Raw genomic sequence first — 22,282 nt, 5'->3', positions numbered from 1 at the left:
GTGCACCGGTTGAGTTTGGCAAGTTGCGGTAGTGCCTACTTGGTGGTATGGGTACTCAGGTTTCTACCCTAGTTCCGGTACCAACAAGGGCTTTTATTGATATGAGCTTCGAAAGGTTGCCATCGGTCGGGATGTGCTTAAGGGGTGCTTCCTCGCAGTTTAGTTATGTAGGTACGATCGGGTCGCCCACCCGTTAAACCCTGTCATCTCACCCACGGAATCAGGCGGAGCCCCCATGTGAACTGCCAAACCGGTGACGAGCCGCACCCGTCACGCGGCCACCGGAGGGGCTCATACCGGTAATCTAGGTCGTTGGGCTTTGACCGGATCAGAAGCCGCTCAGCAAATCACGAACGCCAAATAATGAAGAAAGCCAGAACAGACATGGTTCATATCAAGCCCAAGTTGGAAAGCCACCTGTATTATGAACCCAAGCGCCCCCAACCAGCCAACCAACCAACCAACCAAACTAACTGAGGTGTATCATTGAAGCAAATGCGCATGTCCCAATCTCAAAAACAGACCAAGCAAATGAAGCCAAAACCCGCTCACACCCGCCGCGTCCTGGTCGCGTCTCCATGATGCTGCCCATCATCCCAACGCATTCTAATCCCAACAAACCAACAACGACAACCCTCTCACAACACCCCAACCCCCATCCTCCCTTTACACCGAGATGCCGCAGTTCGGGCAGTACGGCGTCGTAACCCCCGCACCACACTGGCCACAATATTTCGTCGCGCCCATAGGCTGCTCCTTGGGATGCGTCGGGGCCGGCGAGCGAGCAGGCTGGTATGGGGGCGCGTTCTGGAAGCCCTGCTGCTGATTCTGGTAGGCGGCGGGCATGGGGGCGGCGGTGGGGGCGACGGGCGGGGCGCCGGCGTAGGTGAGGGGCTGGTAGGTGTACGACACCGAGGTGGACTGGCGCGAGCTGCGCTTGACGCACCACACGATGAACAGGATCCAGGCGACGAACTTGCAGATGCCGCCGATGGCGAAGCAGGCTACCGCGCCGTACCACATGCCGTTGGAGAGGCAGCTGGAGGAGTAGGAGGAGGACGAGTAGTAGCTGGAGTAGCTGCTGCGGCTGGAGCAGGAGGCCGTCCACCCGCCGACGAGGCCGCCGCCGATGATGAAGAAGAGGATGGCGGCGATGAAGAAGGAGATGGGCCACCACTTGGAGAAGCGGCTCTTGGGCGGCATCGCGACGGTGGTGGTGGTGGGAGGCGGGTAGGGGTAGGCCATGTTTTGGCCGTGGTTCATTTCGTAGGACATTTTGTTGTTGGGTGGTGAAAAGACGGGAGTTTGGTTGGAAGAATGGCAAGGAACTTGGACTGGAAGTGAATGGACGACAAAGTGAAGTGTCGGGTTTTCGTTGGGTCGAAAAGGGAAATGGCCTGGGCAAGAACAACAGGACACAAACCAAGAAAAGGAACACTTTCGGTGTTGAGGGGTGAGGATGTGATAGAAACTTTAAATTATCGCGCCTGCCCGAAGCACCGTCACAGCACAGCCCCCACTTCAAACTTCATCTTTGGATCATCGTAGGATTCCCCAAAATAAGCTTAGATGGTCCTGTCTGGGGTTTGCACTGCGAAGATTTGTGACTGCTGGCTTACTTTTGTCGTCCTTAACTTTCGTCCGAGACACCTACATGGGGCTTCGTCTGGAGGATTGATTGGTTGCACAGCCCGATGCCAATTTTACTGTGCCTGCCTTGGCTCGCTTGGGCATGGATGCGCAGTCACAACCTCTCAGCCGCAGCCACTTGCATGAATTTCCTGGGATCCCTGGTTCTGGAACAGCAGAATCCCCATCGCATTTTGGGCAAACCACAATCACGGAACTTGTGTCGCAATCTCGATATGCGCTTCAAGGCGGCGAGGCCGTTGCAGGGCTGACCCGAGTCAGGGCGCACGTGCGGGAAGAGCAAAAACTGCTCCTTTTTTACACAGTACAGTATTTCTATGCCGCCATCAAGCCACCGAGCCTCCTCACACTTTCACGTTGGCGCCGAGGAGTTTGACGAGAGCGGGCACACGTTTTCCTCACCCGGGAGGAATACTGGGACGAAGAAGACACGAGGTGACGATGCGTGAAGGAAGACTGTGTTTCCGGGTGGGGCTCATCAGCTCTTCAGACGCTTCGTTACGGCTCGAAACTGCCTGCCAATTGATGCTCCTGGGGTTTATTTTTGTAACGGGCCGCCATCCGAGGATCAGCCGTTCAAGCCAAGCCTGGGGCTTGGCGGCAAAACCCATCGGGTGAAAACACACTAACTGGAAATGGATAAGGGACACATGGAGCGAGACAGAAAGGGACGACGTCTGTCTTGAGACAACTCTCTTGCGACGTCTATCTTACCCGCCAATACATAGGTAGGCGTTGTCTTTATCTCCATTGCCACTCAAACTACACGATAGATTGCCGCCGTTTCTTGACGCAATGCCCAGCCCTTCCATTTTATACCCCTACCTTTGAGGACGAGAAAACAGACGCCCACGCATCACAAAAAGGGGTTCAACAGGAATATGGGTCTGGTAACTAGGTACCCAATTAAACATAGAACGGCAGGCCATGTACCTCTTGACGTCTAGATAGTCTCCCCGCGACGATCCTAGCGTAAGATACCCCCCATGCCACTGCTCACCGAATAACAACTATCCCCTGCCATTTCTTCACTGGGATCTCCTTCAAGAAATCCTGATTATTCGAGCACTTATCCAACGACACCTTTGGAATAGTGAGAAACAGCGTCCCGATTCTCTCCCAAGTCTCCTCTTCGGCTCCCTCTACTCGACGCAACGTGAGGAATCTCGCACCTCCGTGACCCAAATGCTCCTCCGCTAAATACCGACAAGCAAACATCAGCACGCTGATGAGCTCCCCGCTCATGTGTTTCGCTGACCACTCCTCCTCGCTCATCTTGACACTCAAACAGACGCAACACAGTCGTCCGCCGATGCGGTACCATTTGTGGTCCCAGTTGAAACTCTCTGCCTGTTGTTGATCTCGCCCTTCCCTGCCAGCAATGCGAGCCCATCTCCACTCCTTTTTCGTTTCCTTGCGGGTGAAGTATTTGAGAACTAATGGGTGATGAAGGCCAATCAAGGACCGCTTATCCTGGTCCAGGCGATCGGCGGAGACGATATCTCGGAGTCTGATAGCGTCTCCGCGCTGGCCCGGGGAGTACAGAAATGTGTCTGCAGCCCAGAGCAGTCGATTTAGCTCTCTATCATGCTGCTGCGTGGGAAGCTCGATGAAGTCCGCCATTTGGGCACAATGCTCATTGCTCGGCAGCGAGCGCCAGGACACGGCCGCACCCGTCCACCCGGCCCATGACCATGACGGCAGGTGCGTCCTCCGGCGGCAGGACTCCGAGACGAAGGTCTTGTGTTCTCCACTGCGGTGATACCATGCGCTGACGGTAAGCGCGAACGTGATTTGCGCACCGCAGTGAACTCCGGCTATCTTCCCCAGCCAAAGTGGGAGGCCGTAGAGGAGATGCAGCTCCGATGAGCGTTTATACATTCCTGTGATGCCCATGAAAGCTGGAAGGGCGTCCGAGTCATGGGTGAGTCTGCGTTTGGAGTATGCGCGGATATGCTCGTTGAGTCCGCGCAGTTGGGCACGGGTTGTTGCTTCGAGGTACAGCGGGAATCCATAGTCGATACGGTAGTCATCGTCTTCCGTGATGAGAACCCCTCCATGGTCACTCAGGAAACCACCGCTGTAGGCGTCGCCCTTGAATATACCCGTAATCATGAAGTCCGCCATAACTCCCTCGTCATCGTCCTTCTCATCGGCCGATGGTTGGTGGAAGAGGGGAATGGCCATGCTCTCCTGGGCTGCCATGTTTCGACACTCCCAGTAAATCTGATTTTGGGTAAAAACCAGCCGGCGGTTGGAAAGTACACCTTCTTGGTAGGTCCATCCGCGGGTCCAGTAGTCTGACTCAAGAATGTCGTAGCGGGGGTCACGGAGAGAGGATAGGAGACTACTTCCACTATCGAGCGTGTATTTTGGTTGCGGCGTACGGGGGGTTGAACGAATGCCTGGCAGACCGTGCCCAGCGCCTGAGCCTGCAGCAGCTACTATGGTGAGCTCTGCTTCTTCGTAGATGGTCGTCATTCTTGAAATCAAGTACGTCTTTTCGTAGTCGTCAGACTGATTGATGCACAGCCTGTCAACCCAAATGTACTGGATTCCCATCTCCTTAGTCACTGCAACAGCATCTAGTACAGTCTTCGGCCACTCCTTCTTGTCTGCGTCGCTTGTTCCCCATACATAACTTAAAGCAGCGTACTTGGTTCCCCAAGGGTGTGGTTCCACCTTGGGAGGATCCATCATGCAGTTGATCAGTCGAAAACCTCGTTCGACGGGTTCGTGTTTGCCCCCTTTCCCGCAAGTGCTGCTATGGTATTTGTGGCATGCGCCAAGCCATTCCTTCGCGAGACGAAGGTTCGCCTCGGGTTGTAACTCGTTAGGACGGGCTAATACGCTGATATCTGGATTCCGTTCCTCATCCGCCTGCAGTCGGTATATCGCCCCGGTCTGGGGAATGTCCTTCACCATCCAGTGCTCCTCGTGGCCAACGGGTGGAAGCGTCTGATGGTCTGGGAGAACAGCCATGAAGACTGTATCTTTTATGTCTTCCCATACCGGGTTCTCCTTCAAGATATCGGCTCGCCACATCCAGTTCTCGCTGCTGGGAAATGCAAGAAGCTTATAACATTGGTGCTGTCCCGGCCGAATCCTCATCGATCGGAAGAATGTACATAACGGACAGCTCGAATCTCGGGAGAGCCGGTCCTTGAAGCCATGGACGAATACTGCGTCGACGTAGAAATATACACCGTCGGTGTTCTTAGCTAGATTGTCTGGACGTTCGAGTTTACCTTTTCTCGCATCTCGAAACCTCTGTAAGGCATCCCCAAAACTGGCATCAAGGTCGAGGCTTTGGCAGTTCTCACACAGGGGAGAGCTCGGGTCAAGCTTTTGGCGCTTGACGGGTCTCGGTAGATGTTCAACCTCAGCGTGCCTTTTAGGGAGTGTATGTGGCGAGCTCATGTCGCTTTGCCGAGGAGGTTAGGTTCGAAGAAGGGCGACGGCGTCGAGTATGCAAGTACGGAGTCCTCGTAGATCCGAGACGGGACAGCGCGTTTTTGAATAGGGTTGATGGGGGGGTTGTGGCGCAGTCGGGCCGCGGCCCGTTGCCTTGGCTTAGGCTCACTATCAGGCTGACTTTTTGTGATTGCGGCACGAATCAAGACCAACGAGTAGGGAAGACTGTATGAGCCGCAAGGGGACGAGGGGCACTCCGTGCCAGTCATTCGAGGACGCGGCCATGCACAGCAACCTGGGTCGAAGTTGAAACGGATGCCACCTAAATAAAGATCACACAGCAGCTAATCTGTTTAATTGGCATTCAATCACTTTTCCAACTCGGCCCGCCATCAAATCCCTTCCAGACTCTTGGGAGGATTTAGTCCGATGCGAACAAAGCAATAGATACAACGGGCCACTACACAGCACACCGCATCAGCAAATGCCAGGGGAGCCCGGGAGGGAGATGCAGCTGAGGACTCAAGGAGCCCAACTTACCACCACGGCCAGCACCATGGCAAACGGCTTGTGCGCCACCGCCACAACCCTCTCCATCCACAGCTCCGCGGGACCGTCCCCTTTGAGGCCTGCAGCCTCATGCGCGATCTTGAGAACCCACTGGGTGCCCCACCACGCGTTGGCGGCCTCGGACAGCAGCGTCACCCAGATGCCGACCACGCCCCAGTAGACGACGCGCCGCTGCCATGGCCCGAGACAGTCGACCACCCGCTTGCTATCGTGAGGGCGCTCTTGTTGCTCACCACCACCAGTTGAGGTGATGGAACCCTGGTTGAAGGGCCTGGCGTTGAGGAGCAGGCCGGCCGCGACCACCATGGTTCCCTCGACCGCGAACTGGATGTGTGCGGTGAGGCCGAGGCGCGGGTAGGGTGTGAAAGGAACGGCAAAGCCGAAGAGGAGGCCGAACCCGATCAGGCCTGAGCCATGCCGGAGGAGGGAGAGGGGGAGGTTGAGCGGCGGGCCGAGTCCAAGCCGGGCGGCGGCGGCGGTGGTGGTGGTGGTGATCGGTGTTGCTTTCGAGGCCATTGCCGCAGATGCTAGGGAATTCATGCGTCGCCTTTCGAAACTGTTGATTGAAGAGTGTCAAAGGCACCGCCCGGCTGAGTGTAACGGTCCCAGGAGTATATTGCAACTAACTGGTGACGACTCTACGAGTACACTAAGCTTGAAGAAGAAAAGGAAAGATGAGAGAGTCTGGCAGCTCGTGGGGCTGCTTTATGATCGCGAGCGCGATGGCCCGAGCGCATTGCTAGGATGTTCGTGTTGGAAGACCAACAGCCACGATTTCAAAGTTATTGCACATATGATGAGAGCTTACAACAATAATTTGAGGTGCTCATAAGCCATTCAGAAGTGATTAAATTGATCTCTTGTTCTATCTTTTTTTCTCCTCTCAGAGCTCTTGAGAGCAGGTGGCTTTATCCTAAATCTCTCCTTTGTCTCCTTAAGTTAACCCGTGGTTATCCGGATCTTTGTGGTGCCAGATGCCATGAATCCGTTTCCGGTACCTGTCCGTTTCCGGGTGTCATGACCGTTTCCGGTGCCATGACTTTCCAACAGTTCGGTGCGCTGTGGGGCAACTGGGAATAGCTTCATCCAGGGGTTCGGTGGACCGTGCTTGTACGTGAGCTGGCCGAGGGTTACCGAGGCCCACCTCGGGCACAGCCCGTTACACTGAGAAGCGGGGTTGTTATATGGTTAGTGCCCTCGCCATCTTCCACGCCATCACCTAATTTGACCATGTACGGCGCTGAATAAGGCCCACCCCGCCGCCACGAGCTCGGAAGCGGCCAAGTGAGTAGGGCCGGGAATAGCCTATGGGTACCCAAATGGGTTGGACCCAGAAGGCCCTATAGGCCGTTTGGGTTACCCAAATGGACCTATAGGTTGTTATGGATCCAACCCATTTGGGTAGTAGTTTTTTGGGTTTAGGTAGATAGGATCTAAAGTGTTCCAGGTTAGGTATTGGGTAATTCCAAAAGGGAGAGAAAGCTCGAGGCCAAAACTAAAGTTAAGCTAAAAGTTGCGATATACGAGATATACCGAAAAGGCCGAGGATATCTCGATTGGCAGCGCAACAGCGGGTAGCTAGGGGACGCCAAAGAGGGTAAAGACGAGGTATCCGGCCTGGCGAAATAGGTATCGGAGTATAAGTAATATAGGCTGGCAAGCTGCAGGATAAAGGGGGTAGGGGAAAGTAAAGGAGATAAGGAGATAGGGACCGAACGAAGGCGATGAGGGACGGAGAGAAAGTCGAGAGTATAAGAAAGGAACGTTAGATAGGAGGTGCTCTATTTGTGCGGCGGGCGCGGCGGGACCGTACGAGGACGCGAACCTGACGTGGAAGGCCGCCGTTTCCGGATACAGGGACAGCATGTTCTACATTACAGCTGTAACCTGTTTGCTACCTGCTTAAGTCAGATGTAAGCTAGAAAGTTGTGTCTTGCTAGCCGCCAAGGCCGCTACAATCCACATGGACAGCAGTAACAGCGTACTTTGCATGGAAATGAAATAAAGGAATAACCTAAACCAACATTTGTTGTATTATTTGACTGATGCTTTTTGCTGCAACTCACCGGACACGGCCCATGTTTATCCGTTGACTGTTCCACTGGCTCAATGGTTAGGGCAATGGCGAGGTCGTGTAACTCGTGTTACCCGTGCTAGTCACCGGCTCTGGCTCACATCAAGCGTCAAGCCATCACCGCCTAGAATCACCGCCTAGAACAGCCATACCAAACAGATCCGCCGGTGAGCATGTCTCAGGGACGGTCACTCTGGCCACTTGCTCGAGTTCTTTCTGTATGTCCAACGTTATGCGGGGATACCTCGTTCGGTATGCAGTTCGCAACTGGCAAACCTCCGCCGGTATTTGGGATTTAACTATCATGAACTTCCGCATAGTGATGATCTGGTTGGCCCGGATATTGAGACGTAGTGTTCATCATGCGCAGCGCGTCCACATCCAAACAGCTCGTAATTAAGGTACTCGCGGGACTGGCACCCCAAGCGGCGAGATAAACTGTATCGGACAGCAGCTCCGACCAGTAAGCAAGATTTACGGAATAGCAAATCAGGAAGGAGAGGAAAAGTAGCTGTTTCTGGTCGAGTATCACGGATAATTCTTACTGCTTGGGTTGCGCCAAGCTTATAACTGGTCATATACGGCTTTGCAGAACACGAGGGTAGCACTCGCTACTGTCTAAAGTAGACCATGCGCGCCAATGCCAGGAAGAGAATGCATATGTAATCATTACAAAGTCGATGTACTATGAGCATAACCTCGGGTTCCATGCCAACGTGTGCACGTAATCATGACATAGTTACAACATCGATGAGCTATGATATAAGTGTTCCATGTTCCTCGGAATCCTCACTCTGCTCTCACCACAGCGGCCGGTTTGATCCCAGTCTGACCCCATTCAAAAATTACATCCGCGCCTCTTCTTTCTGCCCATCAAGCTACCCATCACTATGAAGCCATATTTCGCCGCTGTTCTCGCCCTTCCGGCAGCACTAGCTGCCCCTGCTGCAAAGTAGAGGGCCCGCCCCTTGTTATGCTTTACATTCCACAGGTCGAGTCTAACAATTGAACGCAACAGCGCCAAGGGTGACTTCCCTACAACCTTTCCATTCCAGGCCCAGGCATGCCATTGCGACGACGGCAACGGCCATATCACCGAAGCATCGTGCCTATACTTTGGTTCGGTTGAAATGCCCGGCCAATGGGTACGTTTTCTCCATCCCGTCCACATTCACTTCCTTGACTTGGGATCTGGCGTGAGCGCTGTCGGATTTCGTACTAATCATACCCATGTCTTCAGTGTTACCCCCCCGTATCGTACAGCCCCCGTATGGAAACGGTCTTCACCGATGCGTATTGTGCACAAGCCACTGGTGGAAACCTCTCAAAAGCGGTGTGCAAGTCCATCACCCTCTGCAAGGATCCTCGTATTCCGGAAACCGAAATCGGTACCTATTACGTGCTTTGCTGAGCGTCTTTTTGAAGATCGGGTTGCTGGTGACTCGAGTGGGGACTGAGATGGAACATAGGCGCGCAGCTGAGAACAGGCTGGCCAGGGAGTTTGAGACCAGGAGGTTAATAACTGGAGCTTTATCAACATCCCCAAGCTGCAATTCATGGATGTAGTGCGCTGTACTTTGTTATTTGAAAGAGGTCGAGCTGACGATACCTGAGATGAAGTGTCCGGGTTCGTTGTCAGGTTTCTCAGTTCTGATGTCAAATGCAAGATGCAGGATGCATCCGCCACACCCATCTCTCCCCACATTTGGCATCGCTCATCTCTGAACTTCTGAAGCCCGCTAGCGACTGCGCTCCTCGTTCCGGGCTTTTGGCCTTGGCGATCATCTGTTGCATCAAGTCATTGGAAAGAAAGGAGGAGGAGGGGCAAGATCTCGCGAGCTGAAAAGCTTGAATTGTGGGCCATCTCTTTTTGCTAACATGGATGAGGAAAAGACGTCCTTGTCCAACTCATATCGGTCTCACAAGTCACAACAAGCTGACGCGCCTGTACACCGCCAAGTTGATGATTGGAACTTAACCCGACCGGATGCTAGCGAAAGCCACGTCGAGCCTGAGACACTGCGATTGACGCGCTTCGGGAACTGCCGGCGAAAAAAAGAACAGGAAATGATCGACGTCATCGCCAGCTTTTCACCAAATCAACAACACAAAATCCTAGACACGCTTCTGCTCGTGCCACGATAATTTAGCGAGTCTTCTCAGCTGGGCAGCTGTGCGCCACAATGCAGGCCATCGTTGTCCTTGCGTGGCACGCCTGGTTACCTAAACGATGGCAGACCAAAGAAAAGTAGAAAACTCCAACTTTCAACGAAAATCTGTGCTTGTGCGATCAACAACAACGGCAGTCCCTGACCATCCAGTGCGCTAGGTATTCCTGCTTCCAGTTCATTAAATGGCGACTATCCCAGAGCCAGAGAATTTGCCCTTGGGCATATCGCTGCCCCCAGGAGATCCGCATGTGAGTCTCAACATTCGGCCGCCACGACAAAGCCACGAAATCGTTTACTTTCCTAACCAAGCCCAGGGCGTCAGTGTGCATTTGCCGAAATGGGCCGACACGGTCGGTTGGGCATCTCGCGAGCCCCGAGTGTTGGAGGCGATGAAGACGGGGTACCCACGTTTCTTCGTCCCGCGCGTGGTGCATCAGCTGGCGATGCGCCTTCTCGCCGGGCAGCAGTCAGACACGGCCTTTGCAAACGATATCGGAATACACGGGGAGGGCGAAGAGAGATTGGCGACTTTGTTAAACGCTGCCCGACATGGCAAGGTGTGCCGCGAGACACTCGCGGAATGGAGCAAAGCAAAGAAGAGAGGGGCGAAACCACCGTACATTGGAGTTTACGCTGTGGCATGGGATGGCAAGGTATCGCCTGTACAAGAGGAGGCCACGCCCGACGAATCCCGACCCGCTTCTCAAATTGGCGAGGAGGACATCATCCTCGTCACATACCCGGCGGAGTTGGCCCCGGAAGCCAAGTCCTTCTGGCAACATACCGGTTATGGCATCTCCAGTCGGCGCGCCACGTACTGGCTGGAGCATGCGCCATTCCTTGCCGACCCCGCGTCATCGAAACCATCTCTCTCACCAGCTGAACGGTCTCTCAGCGTCATCCAAGCTCGCGCCGCATTGAAGGAGCAAATCGCCACCGGGCAGTCATCACCCTCCCACAACCTCCACGTCGCTCCCTCCGACGTCTTCCTCTTCTCATCCGGCATGACCGCCATCACCGAGTTAGCCACCGCGATCAAGTCCCTCCGGCCGCCCACCCCGGGCTCCCCATACCGCGTGGCAGTATTCGGGTTAGTCTGCCTCCCCACCTTCTCCCAACCCCCCCCTCTCATAACCACAACCCCAAACGAAACCAAACCAACTAACCAACAACAGCTTCCTCTACGTCGACACCTTCAAAGTCCTCTCCCGCATCCTCAACTTCACCCCCACCCTCTACCACTACTCCCCCCCCTCCCTGACCGCCCTATCCACCCTCCTCACCCACACGCACATCGACGCGGTCTTCACCGAATTCCCCGGCAACCCCCTGCTCCAAACCCCCGACCTCACCCAGCTCTCCCACCTCGCGCGCCAGCACGCCTTCACCCTCGTCGTCGACGACACGGTCGGCACGCACGCGTCGGTGCGCACGCTGCGGGTGGCTGATGTGGTGTGTTCGAGTTTGACGAAAATGTTTAGTGGGGGGTGTAATGTGATGGGGGGCGTGGTGGTGCTGAATCCGGGGTCGGGTTTTTATGGCCGGTTGAGGGGGGTGTTGGAAAGGGGCAGGGAGGAGGCGGAGGGGGCGTGGTTTGGGGAGGATGTGGTGGTGATGGAGGGGAATGGGCGGGATTTTGGGGGGCGGGTGGAGAGGGTGGGGAGGAATGCCGAGGTGGTGGTGGGGGTGTTGAGGGGGAGTGCGGTGGTGAGGGAGGTGTATTACCCGTTGGGGGGGCCGACGCAGGAGTTGTATGATCGGTTTCGGGTGGAGGGGGGGAGGTATGGGTTTTTGGTGTCGATACGGTTTAGGGAGAAGGCGCAGGCCGTGGCGTTCTATGATGCGTTGGATGTGGCGAAGGGGCCGAGTTTGGGGACGAATTTCACGTTGTGCTGCGCGTACACGCTGCTGGCGCACTACAATGAGTTGGAGTGGGCGGCGGAGTATGGGGTGGTGGAGGATTTGGTGAGGATTAGCGTGGGTTTGGAGGATAGGGCGTGGTTGGAGGAGAGGGTCGGCAGGGCGTTGAAGGCTGCGGAGGGAGTGGTGGTTGGTGAGGGTAGGGGTATTAAGCTCTGAGTTACCGAGGCGTGAGTGGGAGGTGTAGGACAAATATCGGTGAATTACACGCTAAATGGTTGGTCAGAATTAGATAACCCACCCAAACCTGATTGATCCCTATTATGCTTTCTCAGGAGTGTCGCGGAAAGTCAGACCACTACCCACAGGTGCTCGAGATCGAGGGGAGGCTGGGGCTGAAGCCAACCCAGCCGGACGGCTGGGCCTGGAACAAGATGGACAGAGAGAGGGTGAAGGCTGAAGCAGCGTTGCTATGCAAGGCCATGGGGCTCACGGACCCGGGACCGGACGGACTACCGGCCAGGACCCGGACAGTCGAGGGTCTTGACAAAGCTTTCGATAGCCTGGTTGAGTGGCTCACCTGGGTCGCGGGGGAAAGCACTCCACGGAAGAAGGCGAGCTGCGGCTACAGCTCTCCCTGGTGGACTGTGGAGGTGCAGCAGGCCGCCCGGGAGGCCAGGAGAGCCGAGAGGTTGGCGAAGGAGACTAGGGCAGAGTACTGTTGGGAGGAGCTCAGCGAAAGGCTCAAGGACCTTGCCAGAACAACGCGCGAAGCACGGACGAGGGCTTGGAGAAACAGCCTACAGGAAGCAAGCGAGGCAAAGAAGCCCGATCAGATGTGGAGCTTGGAAAGATGGGCTAGGCTGCGGAGCTTTTTGCCGCCAGAACCACCGAGGCTGCCGGAATTTAAGGACTCTTCCGGACAGGTAACGGCCAAAACGCACGACCAGAAGGCCAGCGCGCTGGCCGAGAGGTTCTTCCCGGACCCACCGGCCAACCTGACGGACGTGGAAGACCCAGCCTTTTTGGGCAGCTGGAACCCGGGCTTCGACGTTGTACAAGCAGTGACGCCGACCGAGATCACGGAAGCGATAGGAAGAGCAAGCCCCTGGAAGGCGCCAGGCGAGGATTTGCTCCCGATGGGCCTTCTGAAGGCGTGCGGAGCACCGTTAGCTGAAGTGCTGGCCCTTCTGGCGACAAGGTGTCTGGAGCTAGGATGGTTCCCGAACCGTTTCAAGAGGGCGAAGACTGTAGTACTACCGAAACCAGGAAAGGCTCCGCCGGTGTATCAGACCCCGGGGGGATACAGGCCCATTGCTCTGCTGCCAACCCTAGGGAAGGTAATAGAGTCAGTGGTCGCCAGGAAGGTCACTCAAACTGCAGAAGTCAACGGCCTCTTACCAGATGAACAAATGGGGAACAGAGCACACCGCTCCACAGAGCTGGCTGTCCGGCTAGTAGTAGCCCAGGTCCAGGAGGCGTGGAGACAGAAGGGTGCGGCGTCCCTATTGCAACTGGACATTTCAGGAGCCTTTGACACGGTCAACCACACCCGACTGCTAGCAACTTTGCGAGAAATGGGCTACCCGAGGTGGCTGGTCCTCTGGACGAGAGACTGGTTGACTGGTCGAGAGGCCACCCTTCTTTTCGACGGCAAGACGGCGGCACCGACGGCAATTCGGGCAGGGGTCCCCCAAGGCTCACCCCTTTCCCCTGTTCTCTTCATCCTCTATATTTCCTCATTATACAAGCAGCTAAAAGACGAGCACCCTCACTTGGCTATAACGGGGTTTGCGGATGACACCAACCTCCTGGTGTTTGGTCGAAACCCCGAGGCCAACGTCCGGCAACTGGAGGCGGCGTGGGAAACATGCATGCGATGGGCGGACAGTCGGGGGATGAAGTTTGCCCCGGAAAAGAGCGAACTGATCCATTTCAACAAGGGACGACGGCAGTGGACAAACCAGCTGGAACTCACTAACCCAGGGGGAGGCACCAGCCCCGTCAGACCGAAGGAGTCTGCCAGGTTCCTGGGAGTCTGGCTGGACCGGAAGCTCAACTGGAAAGCCCACCTTGCGGCGGTGGAGAAGAAGCTGAGGACCCAGAGCTATGCCCTGTCGAGGCTAGCGGCATCGACGTGGGGACTGGGTCTAGCCAAAGCGCGAGAAGTGTACACAAAGTGCATCCGGTCAGCGCTGGCCTATGGCGCATCGTCGTTCCACATTCCCACGGATGTGGGAGGCGAACCGGTGAAGAAAGGCATCACCAAGGCCCTCGGGAAGGCCCAGAACAAGAGCCTGAGGATTGTGGCGGGAGCCTTTAAGTCTACCCCCATCCGTAACCTCGAGACAGAGACGTGGGTACCACCGTTGGACTTATACCTAAACAAACGGCTTGCAGATTTCGAAAACCGACTCCAACAACCCGATCTGGACGACGGCCAAGGCGGCAAAAAGACGGCGGGGAGCGTTATCCTTACCGCCTGCCGCAAGATACAGCAGAGACTCAACTCGAGGAGGGGCAACAGGGGCCGACCGCGAACCTTGAGACCTCAAGGGCCCACGGCGGTAGAGAGAGCCGCGGGCACGATCATGCGCTGGACGGGGGGAACCATAGACACGGACAAGGCAGTAGAAGAGGCCTGGAGAGCGAGGTGGTTAAAGGAACGGGACGGCAGAGCAATCACCAGGCCGGCGGACGACTTTGACCATCAGCGGGAGACGCTATTCCGGAACGAAACCCTAAGGAGGCATGACGGTCTCAGCAAGGCGAAAAGCTCACTGCTCATTCAAATCCGGACGGGAGCAATAGGCTTACGGGACTACTTGTTTACACGGGAAGTCCCGGAGGTTCTGACGCCTGTCTGCGAGTGTGGCGAGGGACGAGAGACTGCCGAACACCTGGTAGTGTGGTGTTTGGCCCCACCGTTGACTCGAAGATGGGAGAGAACTGGAATTCGGACACGACGGGACTTTTACTCAGTTCTACACGGTATCAATCCCACGACTGCACGGCTTGCGAGGAGGATCCTCGACTGGCTGATGGACTCGGGGAGGCTGCCGATGTACAGCTTGGCCAGGAGGCTCGAGCTGGAAACGGCGGCCTGAAGCGCCCCCGTTCGGAGGCCAGGAGGCCTCCTCTCTTTGTATACGTAGACTCACCAGAACGCATCGTTCCTTGATTGTTGGTAGGGGTTTTTCACCCGGCCCGGGAGGGCACGGTTTTCCTGTACACTAAATAGCAGAGGGTCCGGCACGCCCTAGGGCATAGCGGAGTATGAATAATAATAATAATATTATGCTTTCTCGTGCATACGTAGGTATCTTAGGCGAGGAACGTGCGATGTTGGAAGCTTGCGCCACGCGACCCTGCGTGGTTGGCCAAGGTGGTGTCCGGGTCTCTCAACCTGGAACCGACAACATCAAGGACTTCGTCCAAGATCGCCAACGTTAAACTAAACATTCACTCGCAAGTTCAGCTAGCATATCGAACTGTGGAACACAGGTGCCTTCACATGCCATCCCTGATCCCTCAGGTGTGCCAAGATCACTTTCCATCTCATCTCAACTCTCCCGCACTCGGCTTCTCCCGCTCCTGCCCGCCATCCCAACTCGGACCCTTCGGCACTACATGTACAAGTTCCACGTGCTCAGTTGTCACCCACCCCCCAAGTACCACTACGGGTGCCGCAGCGGTTTCAACTTGGGGAGTTGTGAGGTACATCACGGGTTCGAGCCCTGCAGGTGCGCTCCCCACGAAGTAAAGTCCCCCGGGGTTTTCGTAGCCGCCTACCCCTCAGTTGCGTGGTAACTAGGGTTAGACGGTGAGCTTTTTGTATTTTTTTCTTCTTCATCGCAGTCAAACTCCTGTTGGTGGAATCATCGGAAACTTGAGGTGCGTGACCTGAAGTGAGTAACAACCTAAGTTTGCCTACCACCATGGTTGCCCGTTACCGCGTCAACTTTAGTTTCGTCTTTGAGCATTTCCGCCTCGGAGCCACCGCGCTTGGAACTTTGAGCCACTTCTTATCGTGCCAAAACTACATTTATCGCTGTGTACTCAAGATATCCCGGTAGGAATCCATTGAAATTCCGACCAATACGCCCCATCACAACCCACACCCTCTGCCCTCCTTGCTCAGTCCACCTCTCCGCCACAAAATTATTCCGCATCAGATCCGCATGCGTCAGCACAAACATCCCCTTTTCTCCCCTAGCTTTATCCTCCCTCCCTGACCATCCGCCACACCACGCACCGTCACCATTCCGCCAACCCCACCGTATCGCAACGTCGAGATTGGCGATAGAGTTGCCCGCTCCCAGAACAAGTCTGACATTTCTCTTTCGTTTACTGTCACAATGCTTCTACTTTCCAAGGCCATCCGTACTGATTGGAAACAGTCAATGCTTAGACCGTGGCGGACCGACAAGCGCTCTGGATACCGGTCCAGGTCGAGAATGCCGCGACGCTGAGCCTTAAGTCGCTTATCAGGGAGTGCTGAAAGGGGGATATAGTCTTTCATCGATCCACGTCCATTTACGAAATAGCCGGTTGAGTTATTGGTGACTTGACTACTTGGTTGAGATTTGCCGAGACTGGAGTTCGCGGAGCCGATTGGAACATCTCTATAACATAAATATCTAATCGGCGGCATACCGACCATCCCCAAGCCGGTAGTTTATTCGGCAGTGAGTAGCCTAGCCGCCAAAACCGGACGGCTTAGATGCTATTTAACCCCAGATACCAACATTCCGCCTTTATACCTCCCCTCCAACCATACTTTCCAACCTAACTCGACGTACCCTCTAACCCCTGATTAACTCGTCCATCTTCGCAAAACACCATGCTCCCCGACATCTCATCTTCGTTTTGGGCCTTAAACCTCCTGGCACTTCTGCTCTTCCCCCTCTCGCAGCCTGTCAACGCTCTTCCCACGCCTCAAACCGACAAGGAATGCTCACCAGAGCCTTGCCCCATCATCTTAGACACATATCCGATGACACCATACTGTTACAAGGATCAGCTGTATTGCACTGTATCGGGTTATCTCACAGTCGCCATGGGCCCTTGCGGTCTCTGGTGCCCTTCCGAGCCGGGGATGGGCAATTCGGGGAATTCCCCGTAGGAAGATGATATTTCGAGGGGAGGGAGGGGGGGTTGGCGTGGGGTTGATCAAGAAAGGATCGGTTCAGGCTAGAATGAGACCGGTGGGGTGGAACTTCTCATTAGGAAAGAAAACTGCAGCAGTGAATCTTGTCGAACCGGTGTATGTTAACTTGCTCAAACTCGGTCGCCGCATTTAACTGTGCAATCGGAAAATATACCGGACTCGAAAACCCTCCCCCGGTCAGTTCGTTTGCCGTCTGAAAGGTTTTGATGAGGTCACTAACTCAGCGGAAGCGGTCATCTCCTCGTCCAGCAACGACAGGGCGCCAGAGGGACTCATGGTAGTGGGTTCCCATCGGACACGGCCCCACTGCTGGCTCCGGCTACGGCCCCGCCTCCGATCATAATAACTCCGTCACAGCCGGCTGCTCTCGCAAGCTGAGATAGAAATGTCTCCAACCAGCAACATCACTTCCACACTGAAACGAAAAGAAAAAACGTAAGTCTACATTGATGTCATCAGAGAGTGTGAAACCCCCTAAAGCATTATAGCCCGAATCCGAGAAGAAAGAACCTTGACAGACTCCTTTTCCTGGTGCAAAGAATGGGCTGGCGCCCTTAGTTATCTTAATTGCTTGGGTTGGAAGGCCTTTTGTTATTGCTGACAATTTGGGTTCCTCTCGTATGTGAATACTCGTCCGGCTCTTTTGTGCAACTCCATTTGGATTCCAGTGAGCTCCCACTTACTGAACAGCATATGATAGATAGCTAAAGCACAACTGCTCTTAAGCATTAACAACACCAATCACCCAAGAACGGCACCGGAAGGGTTGTTTTGTGCAAATCTCTGCCAAACTACGGGCCGCTAGTGACTGCGAGGGAGACAAACCATCATCCCAAACCCTTGGCTGATGCAAGGGAGACAAACCGCCATCCCAACTATCTGCAAGTAAAGTACAGTACAAATCTATCCGTGACGTGACGTGACGTGACGCGGCGCAACGAAACAGGACGCGACGCTGAGCCGCAGACGAGACGAGACAAGAACGGTCCAGTCAGCGAAAAAAGCTAGCAACGCGTGGCGAGTCTATGCCCCCCATCAACGTATAGGGCCAGGCAGGCCGAGCCCCCCGTGTATCCGGCTCTCGACGCCTTATTGCCTCGCCCAAAGCCCCCCTTCATGCATGCAAAGTGAAGTCATCGCTGAAAACCAAGACGCTGCCCCCCCAACCCCGAACACCCTATCATAGGCGACGAAAGGAAAGCCCGCCATCGCCTAACTCTCGCCCTCCACCCCAGGCCCATCCCCGTCCCCGCTACTCACAGGGGATCGGGGATGTGGTCCTCGACGGCGCTCAGGGCGGCGAGGTTGACCTCGCCCATGCTCAGGACGCCACCGCTGGTCGCGCCCGTGCCACTCCCCCCGACCCCAGCAAGGAGCGCCACGCACTCGATGACGTCCTCGGGCTCGAGTAAGTGCCAGCGGGCGAGCGTGACCTTGGTGCTCGCGCCCACCGTGACCGTGAAGCAGTCGTCCTCTTCGATGTCGGCTTCGGCCTGGCCGTCGCCGGGCTGCGACAGGCCGTTGAGCGCGCGGAACATGTCCTCGTCCGTGAAGTCGTCGCCCAGGCAGAGGACGAAGTCGATCTTATTCGGAAGTGCGTCCTCGCCGGTCGAGCCATTGCCGTTGCCGGCCGCGGCCGCGGCGGCGCGCAGCTCGGCGTTGTATGTGTTGACGAGCCTCTTGGCGATCTCGCCCTTGTTGATGAAGGTGGGACGGACCTCGAGGTTGGCCTTGCCTGCCATGACCTCGACGTCCCACTTGCGCCCGACCGTGTTCTCGAGCTCCTGGTGGCACTCGCGCGACATGTGGATGCCCTGATCGGGGTCGGCGAGGCGGTAGTGCCAGGTGAGGGCACACCGCTTCCGCTCGATGAAGGAGCCTACGTTGCATGTTAGCATCAAGAACCACGATGACAGAGGAACAACCACATACCCTGCACTCTATCGGTGTACGTTTGGAACACCTCGAGAACCTCCTTCTGCCAGCCCATGTCGAACTGCTCGGCAAGATTCTCCCACTCGGTTGCGCCAGGGTGCTTCATGAAGCTGCCATGCTCGGCGCTGAAGCCAAGCTCGGTGATGTGGCCGAGGTGCTGTGTCAAAAAGTCTTGGTCCCGACCAGAGATGATCCAGACGGCGTTCCGAGGGTCCGATGCAAGCGCCTTCAAGCTGTTGATGACGCGCTCCGAGGGGATGGCGGCGCTGGGCTCCCGAACGATGGGGGTCAGGGTACCGTCGTAGTCAAACATGAACAGGCGCTTCTTGGCAGCGCGATACTTGCGGAGCATGGCCGACCGGTCAAGAAGGGGTGTGGCCGTCACGTTCTTCCGGCTGCCGAGGACAGTAACCAGGCGGCGCAGGAAGCCGGCGATCCAGTATTGCACATTCTTGCTCGTGACGTGAGACAGGAGGCTCTGCTCCATCGCTTGGCGTCTAGTCTGGGGCATGGTCAACGCGTGGTTGATCTGCTCAGCGACTTCGGTGAGGTTCCAGGGGTTGATGTGGATGGCATCTTTGAGAGAACCGGCGGTGCCGCTGAACTCGGATAGGATCAGTGGTCCAGCGGACTGGCGCTGGCAGATGACGTATTCCAGTGACGTCGTGTTCATCCCATCTCTCACCGAGGTGATGAGGCCGATATCAGCAGCGCGCAGCAGGGCGAAGTACTCATCCTGGCTGATGTATTGAGGGTAGTGCAAGACAGGTGAGAAGCCAATCGAGCCGTAGGCGCCATTAATCTTCATGACCAGCTCGTTGACGCGCGTCGAAATCTTATTTTCGGCGTCCTCTTTCTCCTCCTCAATGTTAGTGGGAGAAGTAACCTGGATCAACACCACCTTATCGCGCCACTCAGGGAACATCTCAAGGAAGCGCTCAAAAGCCATGAGCTTCTGCGCGACGCCACGAACGCTGTCCAGGCGATCGCGGCCCACAATGAGTTTCTTGCCAGCGTACATGCTCTTGAGAGCCCTGTATTTCTCGGTGACCGAGTCTGTCCACGCGAGGCTAGCGACCTTAGTAGCGTCGATACCAATCGGGAAGACTCCAACTTCGACGCGCGAGCCGTAGGCGTCCACCCCCGAGCTGTCCGACGGAAAGCCGAGGATGCGCGTGCAGCAACTGGCAAAATGACGGGAGTAGCTGTAGCTCTGGAAACCGACCAAGTTCGCGCCGAGTACACCCTCCAAGACCTCCTTGCGCCGCGAGAGGCAGCGGAGGAACTCGCTGCTTGGGAAGGGGCAGTGCAGGAAAAAGGAGATGTAGATGTGGGGGACGCGCTGCCGCAGCATGCTCGGGAGGAGCATCAGGTTGAAGTCGTGGACGATGACGACGTCGCCGGGCTTGTAGACCTCGAGAATCTTGCTGGCGAATTTCTGGTTCATGCGGAAGTAGTCGGCCCACTGTACGCGCTCGGCGCGTCCATCGGTCGGCTCGTGCTGCTTGTAGTGGAAGAGGGTGTAGAGCTCATGCTCGGCATAGCGCCTCCATCGCGCCTGGTCCTTCAGCCGGATGCCATCGTCGTGCCCCTCCACATCGTCCGCCAGCCAGACTGGGACCGTCTTGATATTTTGGTTGTGAGAGAGCTGGTTCTCGAGGCGCTGCATGTCCTCTTTCGGGATCCATAGGCCGTCCACGGCGGGCGGTGTCGGCGGTCGCTTCTCGGCATCGACAGGGATCGGCTTCGAGAGGACATTCAGGGGCCGAACATGGACCGTCGTGCTGGGTGGGGTGTCCGGCGGGGACAGCTCCGGGGGCTGGTCGATTTCGCCGGTCCAAGCGACAACCGTGTGATTCCATGGCGAGTCGTCGGATGAGAGATACGAAAACGAATCAAACAAGGCCGATTGGCCGCGGCGCGGAGCCAATTCCTGCAGAAAAACGATGACATCAGCCCCACCATTCCATTTGAGCTTGGCAGATGCGTCTGTGTCACAAGCGCGTTGAGGGGCAATTGCAGCGATAAAATAATGCAAGGAAATAAACAGAAAAATGCACATACCCAGTCGGCACCCTTGCGATATTTCAGCGAGTGGGGGATGTTGAACGTAGCCGAGATGATGTTCCCAGTGAGCGCCAGGTCCGGGCTAATAGCCCGAATATCGGACATGGACGACCGAGATGGGGTGCTAATCTCTGGGCCGGGGGCGGTGCTAGGAGCAATGTTGGTAGGACTGCCCATGACTGCGACGCTCAAGCGCCGCATGAAGTCGCTGCCCTCCTTTGCGCCAATGTCGATCTTGTTCTGGAAGGATTGGCCTTCGAGGTTTGTGGAATCTGGGCCGGGCGATGCGGCAATGGCATGGTCGACATCATGCCTCGAGAAGTAGCCGGGCTCGGACTTGTGCCCTGCTTCACCAGTGTCATCGCCATCCAGCCTGCCGTTGGTCTCGGTAATATCCGGTGTGACGGGCACTTCGGTCACGGAAGGAAGAAGGTGCGGCGGAAGAGACTCGGCGCGTTCCGGAACAAATTGTCGCGGGTCATTGGGCTCGGCGGGATCCGCTTTGCGGGCACTATCGAGTGTGCCTCCGTTCTGATCCATGGTGGCGGTATCCAGTGAGGATTTGTGAGGTTTCGTGAGGATTTGTGGCGGAGGGGAATCAAGAAATGCGCCAACGAGAAAGGGAGAAGAATCGCGAGGTAAATAAAGAAGGGCGACCCAAATGAGCTCACGAACAACGTCAGCGGGGCAGCCAGTAGCGGGGACAAGGGCCGGCCAACTTGGCAGGTTCGAAGAAATGACGGGCGGCAATGGGGCACAAACGGGTCCAGACCTTGCATGCAAGCCAGAACAACAACAAGAGCGGGGGCACTCGTTATCGGCCAGACTTGTCTTGTTTAAGACTGGCCTTGGTCGAGGGGGGGTTTCACGAGTTCTTGCCCAACTCTGGCTGCAGCGCTTGTCGAGTTCTGGATTTTACTGTTTGCTCCCTTTCTGCCGAGCTCTGCAGAGTTCAATTCCGCCCGACCATTGTGCAACAGCTCGCTGCTTGGGCAGTGCGAAATCGCGGGGCAGTCACGAATAGTGGGGATGACGATGGCGGGGCACGAAGAACTGCCAACTGACGCGCTCAAAAAACCACACCGCCTGCTTACAGCGGAAGTTGGGAATTACAGCGTTAGCGGGGATCGCTTGCAAGGGCAGAGATTCAAAGTTCACTGTTCAGTGTCTGGGCTCTGGACCTTGTCTGCAGTGCAACTGCAACTGTTGATCACTTTCTACTTTGCCTTTGGGTAGGTTCGATAATCTCCCTCAAATCCTGACATCTCCAAGAGGTTACAGATTACGAGGTCAAGGGGTTGATAATGCACAAAAGGAATACCACGTCGCGTGTTTTCGGAGCGTTAAAAGTGTCAATGTACGAATATTCGT

At 55.9% G+C, this 22,282-nt stretch overlaps 6 protein-coding genes across 6 annotated transcripts; 3 read left to right on the top strand and 3 right to left on the bottom strand.

Moving 5' to 3' along the window:
• Positions 1–305: 305 nt before the first annotated feature.
• F5144DRAFT_4048 (uncharacterized protein) lies at positions 306–1,420 on the bottom strand. Its single transcript, XM_066784876.1, has one exon. It carries the CDS (start codon positions 1,273–1,275, stop codon positions 667–669), a length of 609 nt encoding a protein of 202 aa, XP_066647670.1. The 5' UTR covers positions 1,276–1,420; the 3' UTR covers positions 306–666.
• Positions 1,421–2,646: 1,226 nt separating this feature from the next.
• On the bottom strand, positions 2,647–6,150 carry F5144DRAFT_588106 (heterokaryon incompatibility protein-domain-containing protein; the record flags this gene model as incomplete). The annotated part of the gene is made up of 4 exons (XM_066789894.1): positions 2,647–2,766; positions 2,797–5,014; positions 5,404–5,408; positions 5,605–6,150. The coding sequence occupies 4 exons, from the start codon at positions 6,148–6,150 to the stop codon at positions 2,647–2,649; spliced, it is 2,889 nt and encodes a 962-aa protein (XP_066647669.1).
• Positions 6,151–8,598: 2,448 nt separating this feature from the next.
• F5144DRAFT_480295 (uncharacterized protein) lies at positions 8,599–9,119 on the top strand (the record flags this gene model as incomplete). Its single annotated transcript, XM_066785222.1, has 3 exons — positions 8,599–8,660; positions 8,764–8,853; positions 8,972–9,119. The coding sequence occupies 3 exons, from the start codon at positions 8,599–8,601 to the stop codon at positions 9,117–9,119; spliced, it is 300 nt and encodes a 99-aa protein (XP_066647668.1).
• Positions 9,120–9,925: 806 nt separating this feature from the next.
• On the top strand, positions 9,926–12,058 carry F5144DRAFT_634680 (pyridoxal phosphate-dependent transferase). The gene is made up of 3 exons (XM_066792591.1): positions 9,926–10,127; positions 10,194–10,969; positions 11,055–12,058. Exons 1-3 carry the CDS (start codon positions 10,062–10,064, stop codon positions 11,956–11,958), a joined length of 1,746 nt encoding a protein of 581 aa, XP_066647667.1. The 5' UTR covers positions 9,926–10,061; the 3' UTR covers positions 11,959–12,058.
• Positions 12,059–16,453: 4,395 nt separating this feature from the next.
• F5144DRAFT_552769 (uncharacterized protein) lies at positions 16,454–17,180 on the top strand. The gene has a single exon (XM_066787767.1). The coding sequence runs from the start codon at positions 16,583–16,585 to the stop codon at positions 16,862–16,864; it is 282 nt and encodes a 93-aa protein (XP_066647666.1). The 5' UTR covers positions 16,454–16,582; the 3' UTR covers positions 16,865–17,180.
• A 985-nt stretch (positions 17,181–18,165) lies between these two features.
• F5144DRAFT_596943 (glycosyltransferase family 20 protein) lies at positions 18,166–21,451 on the bottom strand (the record flags this gene model as incomplete). The annotated part of the gene is made up of 3 exons (XM_066790842.1): positions 18,166–18,788; positions 18,842–20,819; positions 20,909–21,451. 3 exons carry the CDS (start codon positions 21,449–21,451, stop codon positions 18,166–18,168), a joined length of 3,144 nt encoding a protein of 1,047 aa, XP_066647665.1.
• Between the last annotated feature and the right edge of the window lie 831 nt (positions 21,452–22,282).

The sequence above is a fragment of the Chaetomium tenue genome, assembly GCF_020726465.1.
Source record: "Chaetomium tenue strain MPI-SDFR-AT-0079 chromosome Unknown F5144scaffold_1, whole genome shotgun sequence".
NCBI classification, from domain to species: domain Eukaryota; kingdom Fungi; phylum Ascomycota; class Sordariomycetes; order Sordariales; family Chaetomiaceae; genus Chaetomium; species Chaetomium tenue.
The sequence above is the reverse complement of the archived record's forward strand: the minus strand, read 5'-3'. Positions and strand labels throughout refer to the sequence as shown.